This window comes from Bos indicus, chromosome 10 (genome assembly GCF_029378745.1).
Source record: "Bos indicus isolate NIAB-ARS_2022 breed Sahiwal x Tharparkar chromosome 10, NIAB-ARS_B.indTharparkar_mat_pri_1.0, whole genome shotgun sequence".
NCBI classification, from domain to species: domain Eukaryota; kingdom Metazoa; phylum Chordata; class Mammalia; order Artiodactyla; family Bovidae; genus Bos; species Bos indicus.
This window is the reverse complement of record NC_091769.1, coordinates 59,832,284-59,845,289: the sequence shown is the minus strand read 5'-3', so window position 1 is coordinate 59,845,289 and position 13,006 is coordinate 59,832,284. Positions and strand designations below refer to the sequence as shown.

Here is a 13,006-nt window from a genome sequence, read left to right as displayed (position 1 = left end):
CAGCAAATTCCCATTGGCTATCTATTTTACACACGGTAATGTAAGTTTCCATGTTACTCTCTCCATACATCTCACCCTCTCCTCCCCCTCCCCATGTCCATAAGTCTATTCTATATGTCTGGTTCTCGACTTCTGCCCTGTAAATAAATTCTTCAGTACTTTTTTTCTAGATTCCATATATATGTGTTAGAATACGATATTTACCTTTCTCTTTCTGTCTTACTTCACTCTGTATTATAGGCTCTAGGTTCATCCATTGAACAAGTCTTTTAATGTCACTAAGCCTCAATTTCTTCACCTGTAAAATGGAGATAACATTTGTACCCCTTCATACGGTTGTCATGAGGTTAAATGAGATAGTACATAAAACACACTTCATGGACTTCCCTGGTGGTGCAATGGGTAAGAATCTGCCTGCCAAAGCAGGGAACATGGATTCAATCCCTGGGCCAGGAAGATTCCACAGGCTGTGGAGTAGCTAAGCCCATGGGCCACAACAACTGAGCCCTCGCACCACAACTACTGAAGCCCGCATGCCTAAAGCCTGTGCTCCACAGGAAGAGAAGCCACTGCAGTAAGAAGCCTGTGCGCCGCAACTAGAGAAAGCCCACATGCAGCAACGAAAACCCAACACAGCCAAAAATACTAAATAAATATAGCAGTGTGTACATGTCAAAAAATAGATAGATACGAAAACACACTTCGCAAAGGGCCTGGCATGTAATAAAGATTCAACGTATAGCTTGTTTTACCATTAATTTACTTCAGAATTTAACTTCAAAAGATATTTTGAAATACAAATTCCAGCTACCCAAAAGAAACCCATGCCATAATGTTGTCTCAGTTCACTATCCTCTGACCTAGCAAAGCATCATAAAATAAACTATCTACAACACACCTAATTTTTATTCACTTTAACTCTAGGTCATGAGGGTCGAATTGGCATGGCCTCGATCAAGATGAAGGCAGACCATGAATTTGATGGACGGAAGCTCTTTAAGCACGTGGTCGATTACCTGCCTAGTTACGCAAGGCCCCGCTTTCTAAGAATACAGGTGAGACCCCGTTGTTATCAAGTTCAGTTATCCTTTCTCTTGGAGACCCCTGCCTCTTAGGAAACAACTCTTCTCTACCATGGCAACATTGCCAGCCAAATTTTCACTACCCTTTTCAGGGAGCTCAATGAGGAAGCAGAAATACCAGAAGATAAAACTAGCTGAAACCAAATCCTAATCCCTTTCTCCTTAAAACGACAGACAGTTCATTCAGCAAGAATATTAGCAAATAACTCACAATGTCTGTCTGATGCGGTATAACAGACACATAAAATAGAAATGCTCTGACCTTCTTATTATTCCAGTTTTAAAGAATGGTTAAAAAAAAAACAACTCACTGAAGTCCAACACCTGTCTATGGCCTGAAATTTAATTGGGCAACATTAGCCAGTCAGAACTCCAAAGCTGATAAAAAACTGATAGAGGGACTGTTTTCTTTCTCAAACATTAACCCCTTAGTTTAACTCACTTTTGGACCTTGAGCACTGTGATTCTGTAGCTGAGGATTTAAGAAAAGCAGTGTTAGATTACCAGATACTGCTGCTGCTGCTGCTAAGTCGCTTCAGTCTGTCTGACTCTGTGCTTATACAATTATCTCTGTTGATATTCATAAAGCCCTGACATTTGCCTTACAATGAGACGTTGAAAGACATCAAAGTTGAAATATCCTCAAATCCCCCTATTTATTGAAGCAGAAACAAGAAACATGTGAAAAAGCAGATTTGTCTGTGTGTAGATGATTGCTTTCCCCACCTCACCATTAATCAGAATTTTCCAGCAATACCTGAAGCTTGCCTAGCAAGAGATGCTTTGCTTCATATTCCACTGTCCAGCCCTTCCTCCCCACAAGTGATCTTTAAGCTCTAAGGGAAGGAAAAATACCTCCACAGAGGGCCCCCTAGTGGAGGTTCTGAAGACAGGCTATACTGGTATCACACAGAAACCACCTCACAGCTCTCAAATGATTGATGTTTTTCAGGACAGCATTGAGATCACTGGAACTTTTAAACACCGAAAAGTGACCCTCGTAGAAGAGGGCTTTAACCCTGCAGTTATCAAAGATGCCTTGTATTTCTTGGATGACAAAGCAGAAATGTATGTGCCTATGACTGAGGACATTTATAATGCCATTAGTGATAAAATTCTGAAACTCTGAATATTACCAGCAGGATAACTCAATGTATGTCCAAAAAGAAACTAAATGGATCTAGTACAGCCAACTGTTGATATAATCCAACTTTAATTTGATTGAAGATTATAAGGTGCATTTTTTTATGTATAGCATAAGGGGAGACTTTTTAAAATTACACCTGAACCTTTGTAAGTGAGAAGATCTAGATATAATTATTTTTCAATTTGCACCTACTGTTTGTATTGCAAACTAAGCTTGTTAGAGGGAGGATGTTATTTTTTTTTAATATGCAATAAAATAGATGAACACCAAGATAAGAAATGGCACTTTTTCCTGACTTGATTCTAAATGCAGACCCTTCAACAAGTGATGCTGGGAAGACTGGTCAATTGCATGTAAAAGAATGAAATTAGAGCACCTTCTAACACTATACACAAAAATAAACTCAGAATGGATTAAAAACCTAATTGTAAGACAGAAACTATAAAACTCTTGAGGAAAACACAGGCAGAACACTAACATAAATCACAGCAAAATCCTCTATGACCCACCTCCTAGAGTAATGGAAATAAAAACAAAAATTAAACAAATGGGATCTAATCAACCTTAAAAGCTTTTGAACTGCATCATTTCAGTTTAGTCGCTCAGTTGTGTCTGACTCTTTGCGACCCCATGAATTGCAGCACGCCAGGCCTCCCTGTCCATCACCAACTCCCAGAGTTCGCTCAAACTCACGTCCATCGCGTTGGTGATGCCATCCAGCCATCTCATCCTCTGTCATCCCCTTTTCCCCCTGCCCCCAATCCCTCCCAGCATCAGAGTCTTTTCCAATGAGTCAACTCTTCGCATGAGGCGGCCAAAGTACTGGAGTTTCAGCTTTAGCATCATTCATTCCAAAGAACACCCAGGACTGATCTCCTTTAGAATGGACTGGTTGGATCTCCTTGCAGTCCAAGGGACTCTCAAGAGTCTTCTCCAACACTACAGTTCAAAAGCATCAATTCTTTGACACTCAGCTTTCTTCACAGTCCAACTCTCACATCCATACATGACTACTGGAAAAAACATAGCCTTGACTAGACGGATCTTTGTTGGCAAAGTAACATCTCTGCTTTTGAATATGCTATCTAGGTTGGTCATAACTTTCCTTCCAAGGAGTAAGCATCTTTTAATTTCATGGCTGCAATCACTATCTGCCGTGATTTTGGAGCCCCCAAAAATAAAGTCTGACACTGTTTCCACTGTTTCCCCATCTATTTCCCATGAACTGATGGGACCAGATGCCATAGGAAACTATAAACAAAGTGAAAAGACAACCCTCAAAATGAGAGAAAATAATAGCAAATGAAACAACTGACAAAGGATTAATTTCCAAAATATACAAGCAGCTCATGCAGATCAATACCAGAAAAACAAACAATCCAATCAAAACGTGGGCAGAAGACCTAAACAGACATTTCTCCAAAGGAGACATACAGATGGCTTATTGACGCATGAAAAGATGCTCAGCATCACTCATTCTTAGAGAAATGCAAATCAAAACTACAATGAGGTATCATCTCACACTGGTCAGAAGGGCCATCATCAAAAAGTCTACAAACAACAAATGCTGGAGAGAATGTGGAGAAAAGGGAACCCTCTTGCACTGATAAATTGATATAAATTGATATAGCTGCTATGGAGAACAATATGGAGATTCCTTTAAAAAAGGAATCCATACGGCCCAGCAATCCCACTACTGGGCATACACCCTGAGGAAAGCATAATTGAAAAAGACACATGTACCCCAGTGTTCACTGCAGCGCTGTTTACAGTAGCTAGGACATGGAAGCAACCTGGATGTCCATCAACAGATGCATCAATAAGGAGTTGTGGCACATATACAAAATGGAATATTTCTCAGCTATAAATAATATATTTGAGTCAATTCTAATGAGATGGATGACTCAGGGCCTGTTATACAGAGTGAAGTAAGTCAGAATGAGAAAGACAAATATCCTATATTAACATGTATATATGGAATCGAGAAAGATGGTATACTGACGATCCTAATTGAAGGGCAGCAGAGGAGACAAAGACATAAAGAACAGAGTTCTGGATGTAATGTGGGAAGGAGAGGATGGGACGATTTGAGAAAATAGCACTGAAACATATACATTACCATAAGGAAAAGAGATATCAGGGGCAGTTTGCTATACGATGCAGGGAAGCCAAAGTTGGTGCTCTGTGACAACCTAGAGGGGTGGGATGGGGTAGGAGATGGGAGGGGGTTCAAGAGAGAGGGGACATATGGATACCTATGGCTGTTTAATGTTGATATGGCGGAAACCATCACAATATTGTAAAGTCATTAGCCTCTAATAAAAAAAAATCTTTAAAATAAAGAAATAATACAAGACTGAAAAATAAATGCAAACCCTGAACCTGACAGCCTAACTGGTCATTTTTCACAGGTCTCCCACTTATAATGCTAATGGTACTTTAAGTAAAGAAGGATAAGGAGGTGGGAGGTGAGGGGGTAGGTCCCCAGTGAGCAACTCAGTGGAAGTCCAGATCTACTGTAAGGCCAACCCTATTCCCCAAGAGCATCCTGGTCACTATCTACAGCATTATTCCCCAAGTGATAAAGCCACCTATAGTCTCAGAAGAGGCTTCAGTCTAGAGTATCAGAGTTCTATACATAAAAAGGTGTTCAGCAAACTTTTCAGCTATAGCAAGGGTTGCAAACTCAAGTGTCTTCAGGATTTGTTTTGGTAATGTGGATAAGGAGAGAGGTCACAAATGAACATGGAAAGCTTGGGGACAGCCACGGCACAGTTCCGGTCAGCTGATTGTTGTGGTGGGGCTGTGCAGCCCAGGTACTTGGGGATGGCCTAAGGGGAGCTACGTACACCACTGCACCTATGTGAGTTTGCCAATAATGTAGAACCATGGTGGCTTGTGGTCAGCATCTGGGAATTTTTGCAAAATACTAGGGATCTCTGCCTTTGCTTTATTGATCCTCCTTGTGAAAATTTTAACCCAGGTGATAGGAGATAGCCAAGCTTTTGACAATGTAACATTGTGCAATTTTGTTATTTGGAATCTTGTTAAAGTGACTCATGTTGTGCTGTGATTATGTTAAAGCAATCCTGTCATTCCACATCACATGGGACCTATTTTCATGTGAGAGGTCAGCACTTACATCACGGCCATTAGAGTTCCAGGAGCCAAAACCTGCTGGGGCCTGACCACCTTTGACCCACATCTTAGACTTCCCAAGAAACCCAGATGGCCTCCTCAGTCTCTCACTTCCCCAAACCTCTGAGATTCAAGTCAGGAACCACAGCTCTGCTGGGATGAACAGAGGCACCACCTACAATATCCTCAATACCACTTTTCACTTTCATGCATTGGAGAAGGAAATGGCAACCCACTCCAGTGTTCTTGCCTGGAGAATCCCAGGGACGGCGGAGCCTGGTGGGCTGCTGTCTATGGGGTCGCACAGAGTCGGACACGACTGAAGTGACTTAGCAGCAGCAGTAGCAAACAAAATTAAGCAACCCATCCTGTGACAAGTAATCAATTTTAAAGACTGATTTTTCTCTTTTAAAAGAGTCAAAAATTGTGTACATAGAATTGTCTGTATAAGTCACCTTCTTGATTTGAAAGCACAAATGGATTTTTTTTTAATACACTGATACCCATGTACATGGTTCCTTGGTGGCTCAGTGGTAAAAGAATCAGCCTGCCAATGCAGGAGATATGGGTTCAATCTCTGGGTCGGGAAGATCCCCTGGAGGAGGAAATGGCAACCAAGTTCAATATTCTTGCCTGGAAAATCCCATGGACAGAGGCACCTGGTAGGCTATAGTCCATGGGGTTGCAAAGAGTCGGATTGAGAGACTAAAGAATAACAACCACCACCACCCTGTAAATCATTCAACAGGTCTCTGATTTCAAGTGCATTGGTTGGAGACATATAATGAGTGCATAGATAGGCTGCTACAGGCACCAAAATAATTTGGGGGTAAAACTAGTGAATGTCAGCATCTGAAATGAAAGCTAAGAAGAATCAGTATAAAAACACAGTGACCCTCCCTAAGAGATGATCTGTTACACATGTTATTCATTTGTACACCAGCTCCACAAGCATTTAGTGGGTCCCTGCTAAGGACCAACAGATAAGCTCAGCACAGTGTGATGGAGTTTTCCAAGCTGTTGTTTAGGAAGTCAGGTCAGACCTTCAAGGGAAGCTGACTGGAAAGACCCCTAGAAGGAAGGCCAGAGTCTTCTTCAAGTGTTTTAACTTTTTGAAAATAATTATTTTGTCATTACAGTTGGTGGGGCTGCATGAAGACTGTAAAGAGACAGCTAAGAGGAAAGATGTCAGTCAGGATCACTGCAACCCTGTGCAGGGGGAAGCTGGATGCCTGGCCAACCCAGGTTTTCTAGTCGGCATGGGTACCGTCTCCCCAGGCGCACAGAGTACTATGTTGTCATGTGGATATACAGCTGATGGTGCATTCCACTATGATGGTCAATTTCCTTTTGTACAGATATCATACATCTATGAAGCTGTAAGCTCCATGAGAGTAGAGAGTTCATCTATTTTGCTCATCATTATGTATCTAGTGCCTCATACATGGGAGGCAATAATTATTTGTGCTTTTTTTAATCAGGCAACCCTGATAAATATCTGGTTCCCCATGCAAGCTTATATATATATATATATATATATATATATATATATATGGGGGGGTGTGGGGAGGTGTGTTGGAGGCAGAGAGGATGAGCTAAATAGATTATCTGAGTCTTCTAGTTCAGGTACAGCAGTGAGTCTCAAACTTGAACACTGAGAATCACCTTCACCAAAAAGTTTTGGTAGCACACAGACTGGGACTTCCCTGGTGGTCCAGTAATTAATAATCTGCCTTGCAATGCAAGAAACACCACTTTGATCCCTGGTCTGGAAAGATCCCACATGCTGCGGGGCAAGTAAGCCTGTGTGCCACAACTACTGAGCCTGTGCTCTGGAGCCCGCAAGCCGCAGCTACTTTTAGCCCACATGCAGCAACTGCTGAAGTCCGCACGCCTAGAGCCCATGCTCTGCAACAAGAGAAGCCACTGCAATGAGAAGCTGATGCACCGCAACTAGAGAGTATCCCCACTCTCTTTCTAGAGAAAGCCTGCATAGCAAGAAAGACCCAGCCCTGCTAATAGTAAATATATAAACATATATTTTTAAAAAGACACAGACTGCTGGGACCCATTGTCCAGAGTTGAAACTGGAATTGGAATTTGCAGTTCTAACAAATTCCCAAGTGATGTAATGCTGTTGATCAGGGGCTGCATTTTGAGAACCACTGACACAGAGAAAAAACATCCTGAGTTACACATCATGTGTGCTTAGTATAATTCAGTTCTTCAGGTGTGGATTATCTTTCATTAACCAAAGCTCAGATCTTAGGTTTGGAGTGACTCAAAGTACAGGCGTCAGGGAAAGTCCAGCATAAAGCAGCACTCTATCATCTTTAGCCTTCAACTGTTCTTGAAAATTCATGTTAACAGTGTCTATTTACTAGATACACACATATGTATTATTTGCTACAGCAAAACTAAAAGCAATCCTAGAGAGTGTCTAGTCAAACGTCTTTAATAAAACAAACAAAAAACAATGAAAGCCTGGGGAGGTGATGTACAGGCAGCTCATTAGCATCATTAAGCTCCCAGCCAGCACCTGCAGAAGAGACCACCTTTTTATAGACCAGAGCCTGTTTTCAGATCAGCAGCATCAGTATTGCTGGGAATTTGTCAGACATGCAAATTATCAGGCCCCTCAGACCTACTGAATCAGAACCACTGGGGAGGGGCCCAGCCATCTATGTTTTAACAAGCCCTGCTGGTCACTCTGCGGCAGGCTCAATCTGAGAACCCCTGGCTTGGAGCAGGGCTTCTCAAGCTTCAAGTTGCATAAGAAGTACATGGGGATGCCAGTGCTTCTGGTGCACATGCCCCTCTTGGAACAGCAAGCAACTCTAGAACACTGCTGCTTTTTAGAATCACTGGAGAACTGTTAAAAAACCCAAAGCCTTGGGCCCATCTGATACCAGTTAGATCAAGATTTCTGGGAGTGAGCACCAGGTATCAGTACTTTTTTTTTTAAGACTCCCAGGTAATTCCAGTATGGGCAAAGTTCAGGGACCACCAGTTGAGAACAAGGGTAATATGCAAGTATAAAGTCTTGACAAAGATTCTCACCCTGACCAAAACTCTACCTAGGCTCCTCCAAGGCCTCTTCTCAACTGGGCCACAACCTTGGCTTTTAAAGACTTGAACAAAATAGTAGCAGAGTTTCTAAGAGTTCAAGGCCACACCCCTTGGATAATCCTACATCCCCTTAAAGTGGCTGCCTGAGAAAACCCAAGGCTGCCAAAGTATTTACCACTTATTCCAGCCAACACTTGAAGATAGGGTCCCTGTCTCCCAAGGGGACAGGAAGGGTAGGGGCCTCACTTCGATAAACACCAGTTAGCAAACCCAGGTGGGCTTTCCATGGACCAAACCCCTCTCCTGCTTTTGGTAATTTTTCACTTCCCTAACCCTACTGAGCCTCTGCAGGCGTCCTCCCTGTTCCCACATTCTCCCTCTAAAGTGCCCAGTGACCTCTGTACAAATATAGTTAAGCCTAGTTCACACTGGACTCATTTTTCTATAGCAAATAGTTATTACTGATTGAAAATCTGTTCTTAGCAGGATTTCCCTGTTGGTCCAGTGGTTAAAAATCCACCTTCCAAAGCAGATGATCCGGGTTCCATCCCTGGTCAGCAAACTAGATCCCACCCACATGCCACAGGGCAATTAAGTCTGTGCATGGCAAGTAGAGAGAAGCTCTTGCACGCAACAAAGACCCAGCAGCCAAAAAAAGAAGAAAAAATAATGTATCCTTACCATTTTAACTAGCAGCCACTTTATCTTTAACAGTGTTAATATGACCAATTTCAGAACTACTTCCTATAAAAGTACCATCTAAAATAGAAAGAACTCACCATGGGTAAGCTGCTTGGGAACAAAACTTTTATTTGACTACAGGGTCCAGAAAAAAACGAAAATGCACAAGTTCCAAACCTAGAGAGGGAACATTTATCTGTAATGAAGAATTAGAGAGGTCTGATGAATAGTGAGATTCTGATCAAGGACAACCTTGAACAGTATGGTCTGGTGGGAATAGCATGAAGATAAGGAGTCCTGGGTTTGCCCATTTATAAGTTGTGTGACCTAGCATCTATATTTCCTCATTTATAAACTATAAGTCACAGTGTCTGGCTCAAACTGTCTATGTTTTTCCTACCAAGGGCTTCTCCAAACTTTTTCTCACATTAAATTCAGATCTTTAGCATACTAAAAATCTGTAAGTACATTCATTTAGGCTCCAGAACATGCCCTGGTTAATAAATCATTATTTTAGTGGTCAGAAAAAGAAACCATAAACAAAAAAAAGACATCTTACAGACTAGGAGAAAATCTCTGCAAATAATGTGACTGACAAGAGCTCAATTTCCAAAATATACAAACAGCTGATACAAGTCAATACCAAAAAACAAACAACCCAGCCTAAATAGACATTTCTCCAAAGAAGATATACAGCCAACAGGCACATGAAAAGATGCTCAACATCGCTAATTATTAGAGAAATACAAATCAAAACTACAGTAAGCTACCACCCACACTGGTCAAAATGGCTGGAGAGGGTATGGAGAAAAAGGAACACTCCTACACTGTTGTTCAGTTCAGTTCAGTTCAGTCGCTCAGTCGTGTCCGACTCTCTGTGACCCCATGAATCGCAGCACGCCAGGCCTCCCTGTCCATCACCAACTCCCGGAGTTCACTCAGACTCACGTCCATCGAGTCAGTGATGCCATCCAGCCATCTCATCCTCTGGCGTCCCCTTCTCCTCCTGCCCCCACTCCCTCCCAGCATCAGAGTCTTTTCCAATGAGTCAACTCTTCGTATGAGGTGTCCAAAGTACTGGAGTTTCAGCTTTAGCATCATTCCTTCCAAAGAAATCCCAGGGCTGATCTCCTTCAGAATGGACTGGATCTCCTTGCAGTCCAAGGGACTCTCAAGAGTCTTCTCCAATACCACAGTTCAAAAGCATCAATTCTCTGGCGCTCAGCCTTCTTCACAGTCCAACTCTCACATCCATACATGACCACTGGAAAAACCATAGCCTTGACTAGACAGACCTTTGTTGGCAAAGTAATGTCTCTGCTTTTGAATATGCTATCTAGGTTGGTCATAACTTTCCTTCCAAGGAGTAAGCGTCTTTTAATTTCATGGCTGCAGTCACCATCTGCAGTGATTTTGGAGCCCCAAAAAATAAAGTCTGACACTGTTTCCACTGTTTCCCCATCTATTTCCCATGAAGTGATGGGACTGGATGCCATGATCTTCGTTTTCTGAATGTTGAGCTTTAAGCCAACTTTTTCACTCTCCACTTTCACTTTCATCAAGAGGCTTTTTAGTTCCTCTTCACTTTCTGCCTTAAGGGTGGTGTCATCTGCATATCTGAGGTTATTGATATTTCTTTCGGCAATCTTGATTCCAGCTTGTGCTTCTTTCAGCCTTTTCTCATGATGTACTCTGCATATAAGTTAAATAAGCAGGGTGACAATATACAGCCTTGACATACTCCTTTTCCTATTTGGAACCAGTCTGTTGTTCCATGTCCAGTTCTAACTGTTGCTTCCTGACCTGCATACAGGTTTCTCAAGAGGCAGGTCAGGTGGTCTGGTATTCCCATCTCTTTCAGGATTTCCCACAGTTTATTGTGATCCACAGAGTCAAAGGCTTTGGCATAGTCAATAAAGCAGAAATAGATGTTTTTCTGGAACTCTCTTGCTTTTTCCATGATCCAGTGGATGTTGGCAATTTGGTCTCTGGTTCCTCTGCCTTTTCTAAAACCAGCTTGAACATCTGGAAGTTCACGGTTCACGTATTGCTGAAGCCTGGCTTGGAGAATTTTGAGCATTACTTTACTAGCGTGTGAGATGAGTGCAGTTGTGCGGTAGTTTGAGCATTCTTTGGCATTGCCTTTCTTTGGGATTGGAATGAAAACTGACCTTTTCCAGTCCTGTGGCCACTGCTGAGTTTTCCAAATTTGCTGGCATATTGAGTGCAGCACTTTCACGGCATCATCTTCCAGGATTTGAAATAGCTCCACTGGAATTCCATCACCTCCACTAGCTTTGTTCGTAGTGATGCTTTCTAAGGCCCATTTGACTTCACATTCCAGGATGTCTGGCTCTAGGTCAGTGATCACATCATTGTGATTATCTGGGTCGTGAAGATCTTTTTTGTACAGTTCTTCTATGTATTCTTGTCACCTCTTTTTAACATCTTCTGCTTCTGTTAGGTCCATACCATTTCTGTCCTTTATCAAGCCCATCTTTGCATGAAATGTTCCCTTGGTCTCTCTAATTTTCTTGAAGAGATCTCTAGTCTTTCCCATTCTGTTGTTTTCCTCTATTTCTTTGCATTGATCGCTGAGGAAGGCTTTCTTATCTCTTCTTGCTATTCTTTGGAACTCTGCATTCAGATGCTTATATCTTTCCTTTTCTCCTTTGCTTTTCGCTTCTCTTCTTTTCACAGCTATTTGTAAGGCCTCCCGGGACAGCCATTTTCTTTTTTGCATTTCTTTTCCATGGGGATGGTCTTGATCCCTGTCTCCTGTACACTGTCACGAATCTCATTCCATAGTTCATCAGGCACTCTATCTATCAGATCTAGGCCCTTAAATCTATCTCTCACTTCCACTGTATAATCATAAGGGATTTGATTTAGATCATACCTGAATGGTCAAGTGGTTTTCCCTACTTTCTTCAGTTTAAGTCTGAATTTGGTAATAAGGAGTTCATGATCTGAGCCACAGTCAGCTCCCGGTCTTGTTTTTGTTGACTGTATAGAGCTTCTCCATCTTTGGCTGCAAAGAACATAATCAATCTGATTTCGGTGTTGACCATCTGGTGATGTCCATGTGTAGAGTCTTCTCTGTGTTGTTGGAAGAGGGTGTTTGCTATGACCAGTGCATTTTCTTGGCAAAACTCTATTAGTCTTTGCCCTGCTTCATTCCATATCCCAAGGCCAAATTTACCTGTTACTCCAGTTGTTTCTTGACTTCCTACTTTTGCATTCCAGTCCCCTATAATGAAAATGACATCTTTTGGGGGTGTTAGTTCTAAAAGGTCTTATAGGTCTTCATAGAACCATTCAACTTCAGCTTCTTCAGCATTACTGGTTGGGGCATAGACTTGGATTACTGTGATATTGAATGGTTTGCCTTGGAAACGAATAGAGATCATTCTGTTGTTTTTTGAGATTGAATCCAAGTACTGCATTTCGGACTCTTTTGTTGACCATGATGGCTACTCCATTTCTTCTGAGGGATTCCTGTCCGCAGTAGTAGATATAATGGTCATCTGAGTTAAATTCACCCATTCCAGTCCATTTGAGTTCACTGATTCGTAGAATGTCGACATTTACTCTTGCCATCTCTTGTTTGACCACGTCCAATTTGCCTTGATTCATGGACCTGACATTCCAGGTTCCTATGCAATATTGCTCTTTACAGCATCAGACCTTGCTGTTATCACCAGTCACATCCACAGCTGGGTATTGTTTTTGCTTTGGCTCCATCCCTTCATTCTTTCTGGAGTTATTTCTCCACTGATCTCCAGTAGCATATTGGGTATCTACTGACCTGGGGAGTTCCTCTTTCAGTATCCTATCATTTTGCCTTTTCATACTGTTCATGGGGTTCTCAAGGCAAGAATACTGAAAT

At 42.0% G+C, this 13,006-nt stretch overlaps 1 protein-coding gene across 1 annotated transcript in view; it reads left to right on the top strand.

Moving 5' to 3' along the window:
* SLC27A2 (solute carrier family 27 member 2) overlaps positions 1–4,615 on the top strand; it is a 56,307-nt gene extending 51,692 nt beyond the window's left edge. Inside the window, exons 9-10 of the mRNA XM_019968857.2 lie at positions 925–1,055; positions 2,035–4,615. Coding sequence (XP_019824416.2) covers positions 925–1,055; positions 2,035–2,211 — 308 coding nt within the window. The 3' untranslated portion in view covers positions 2,212–4,615. The remainder of the gene's footprint in view (positions 1–924; positions 1,056–2,034) is intronic.
* The last annotated feature ends 8,391 nt before the right edge of the window (positions 4,616–13,006 follow it).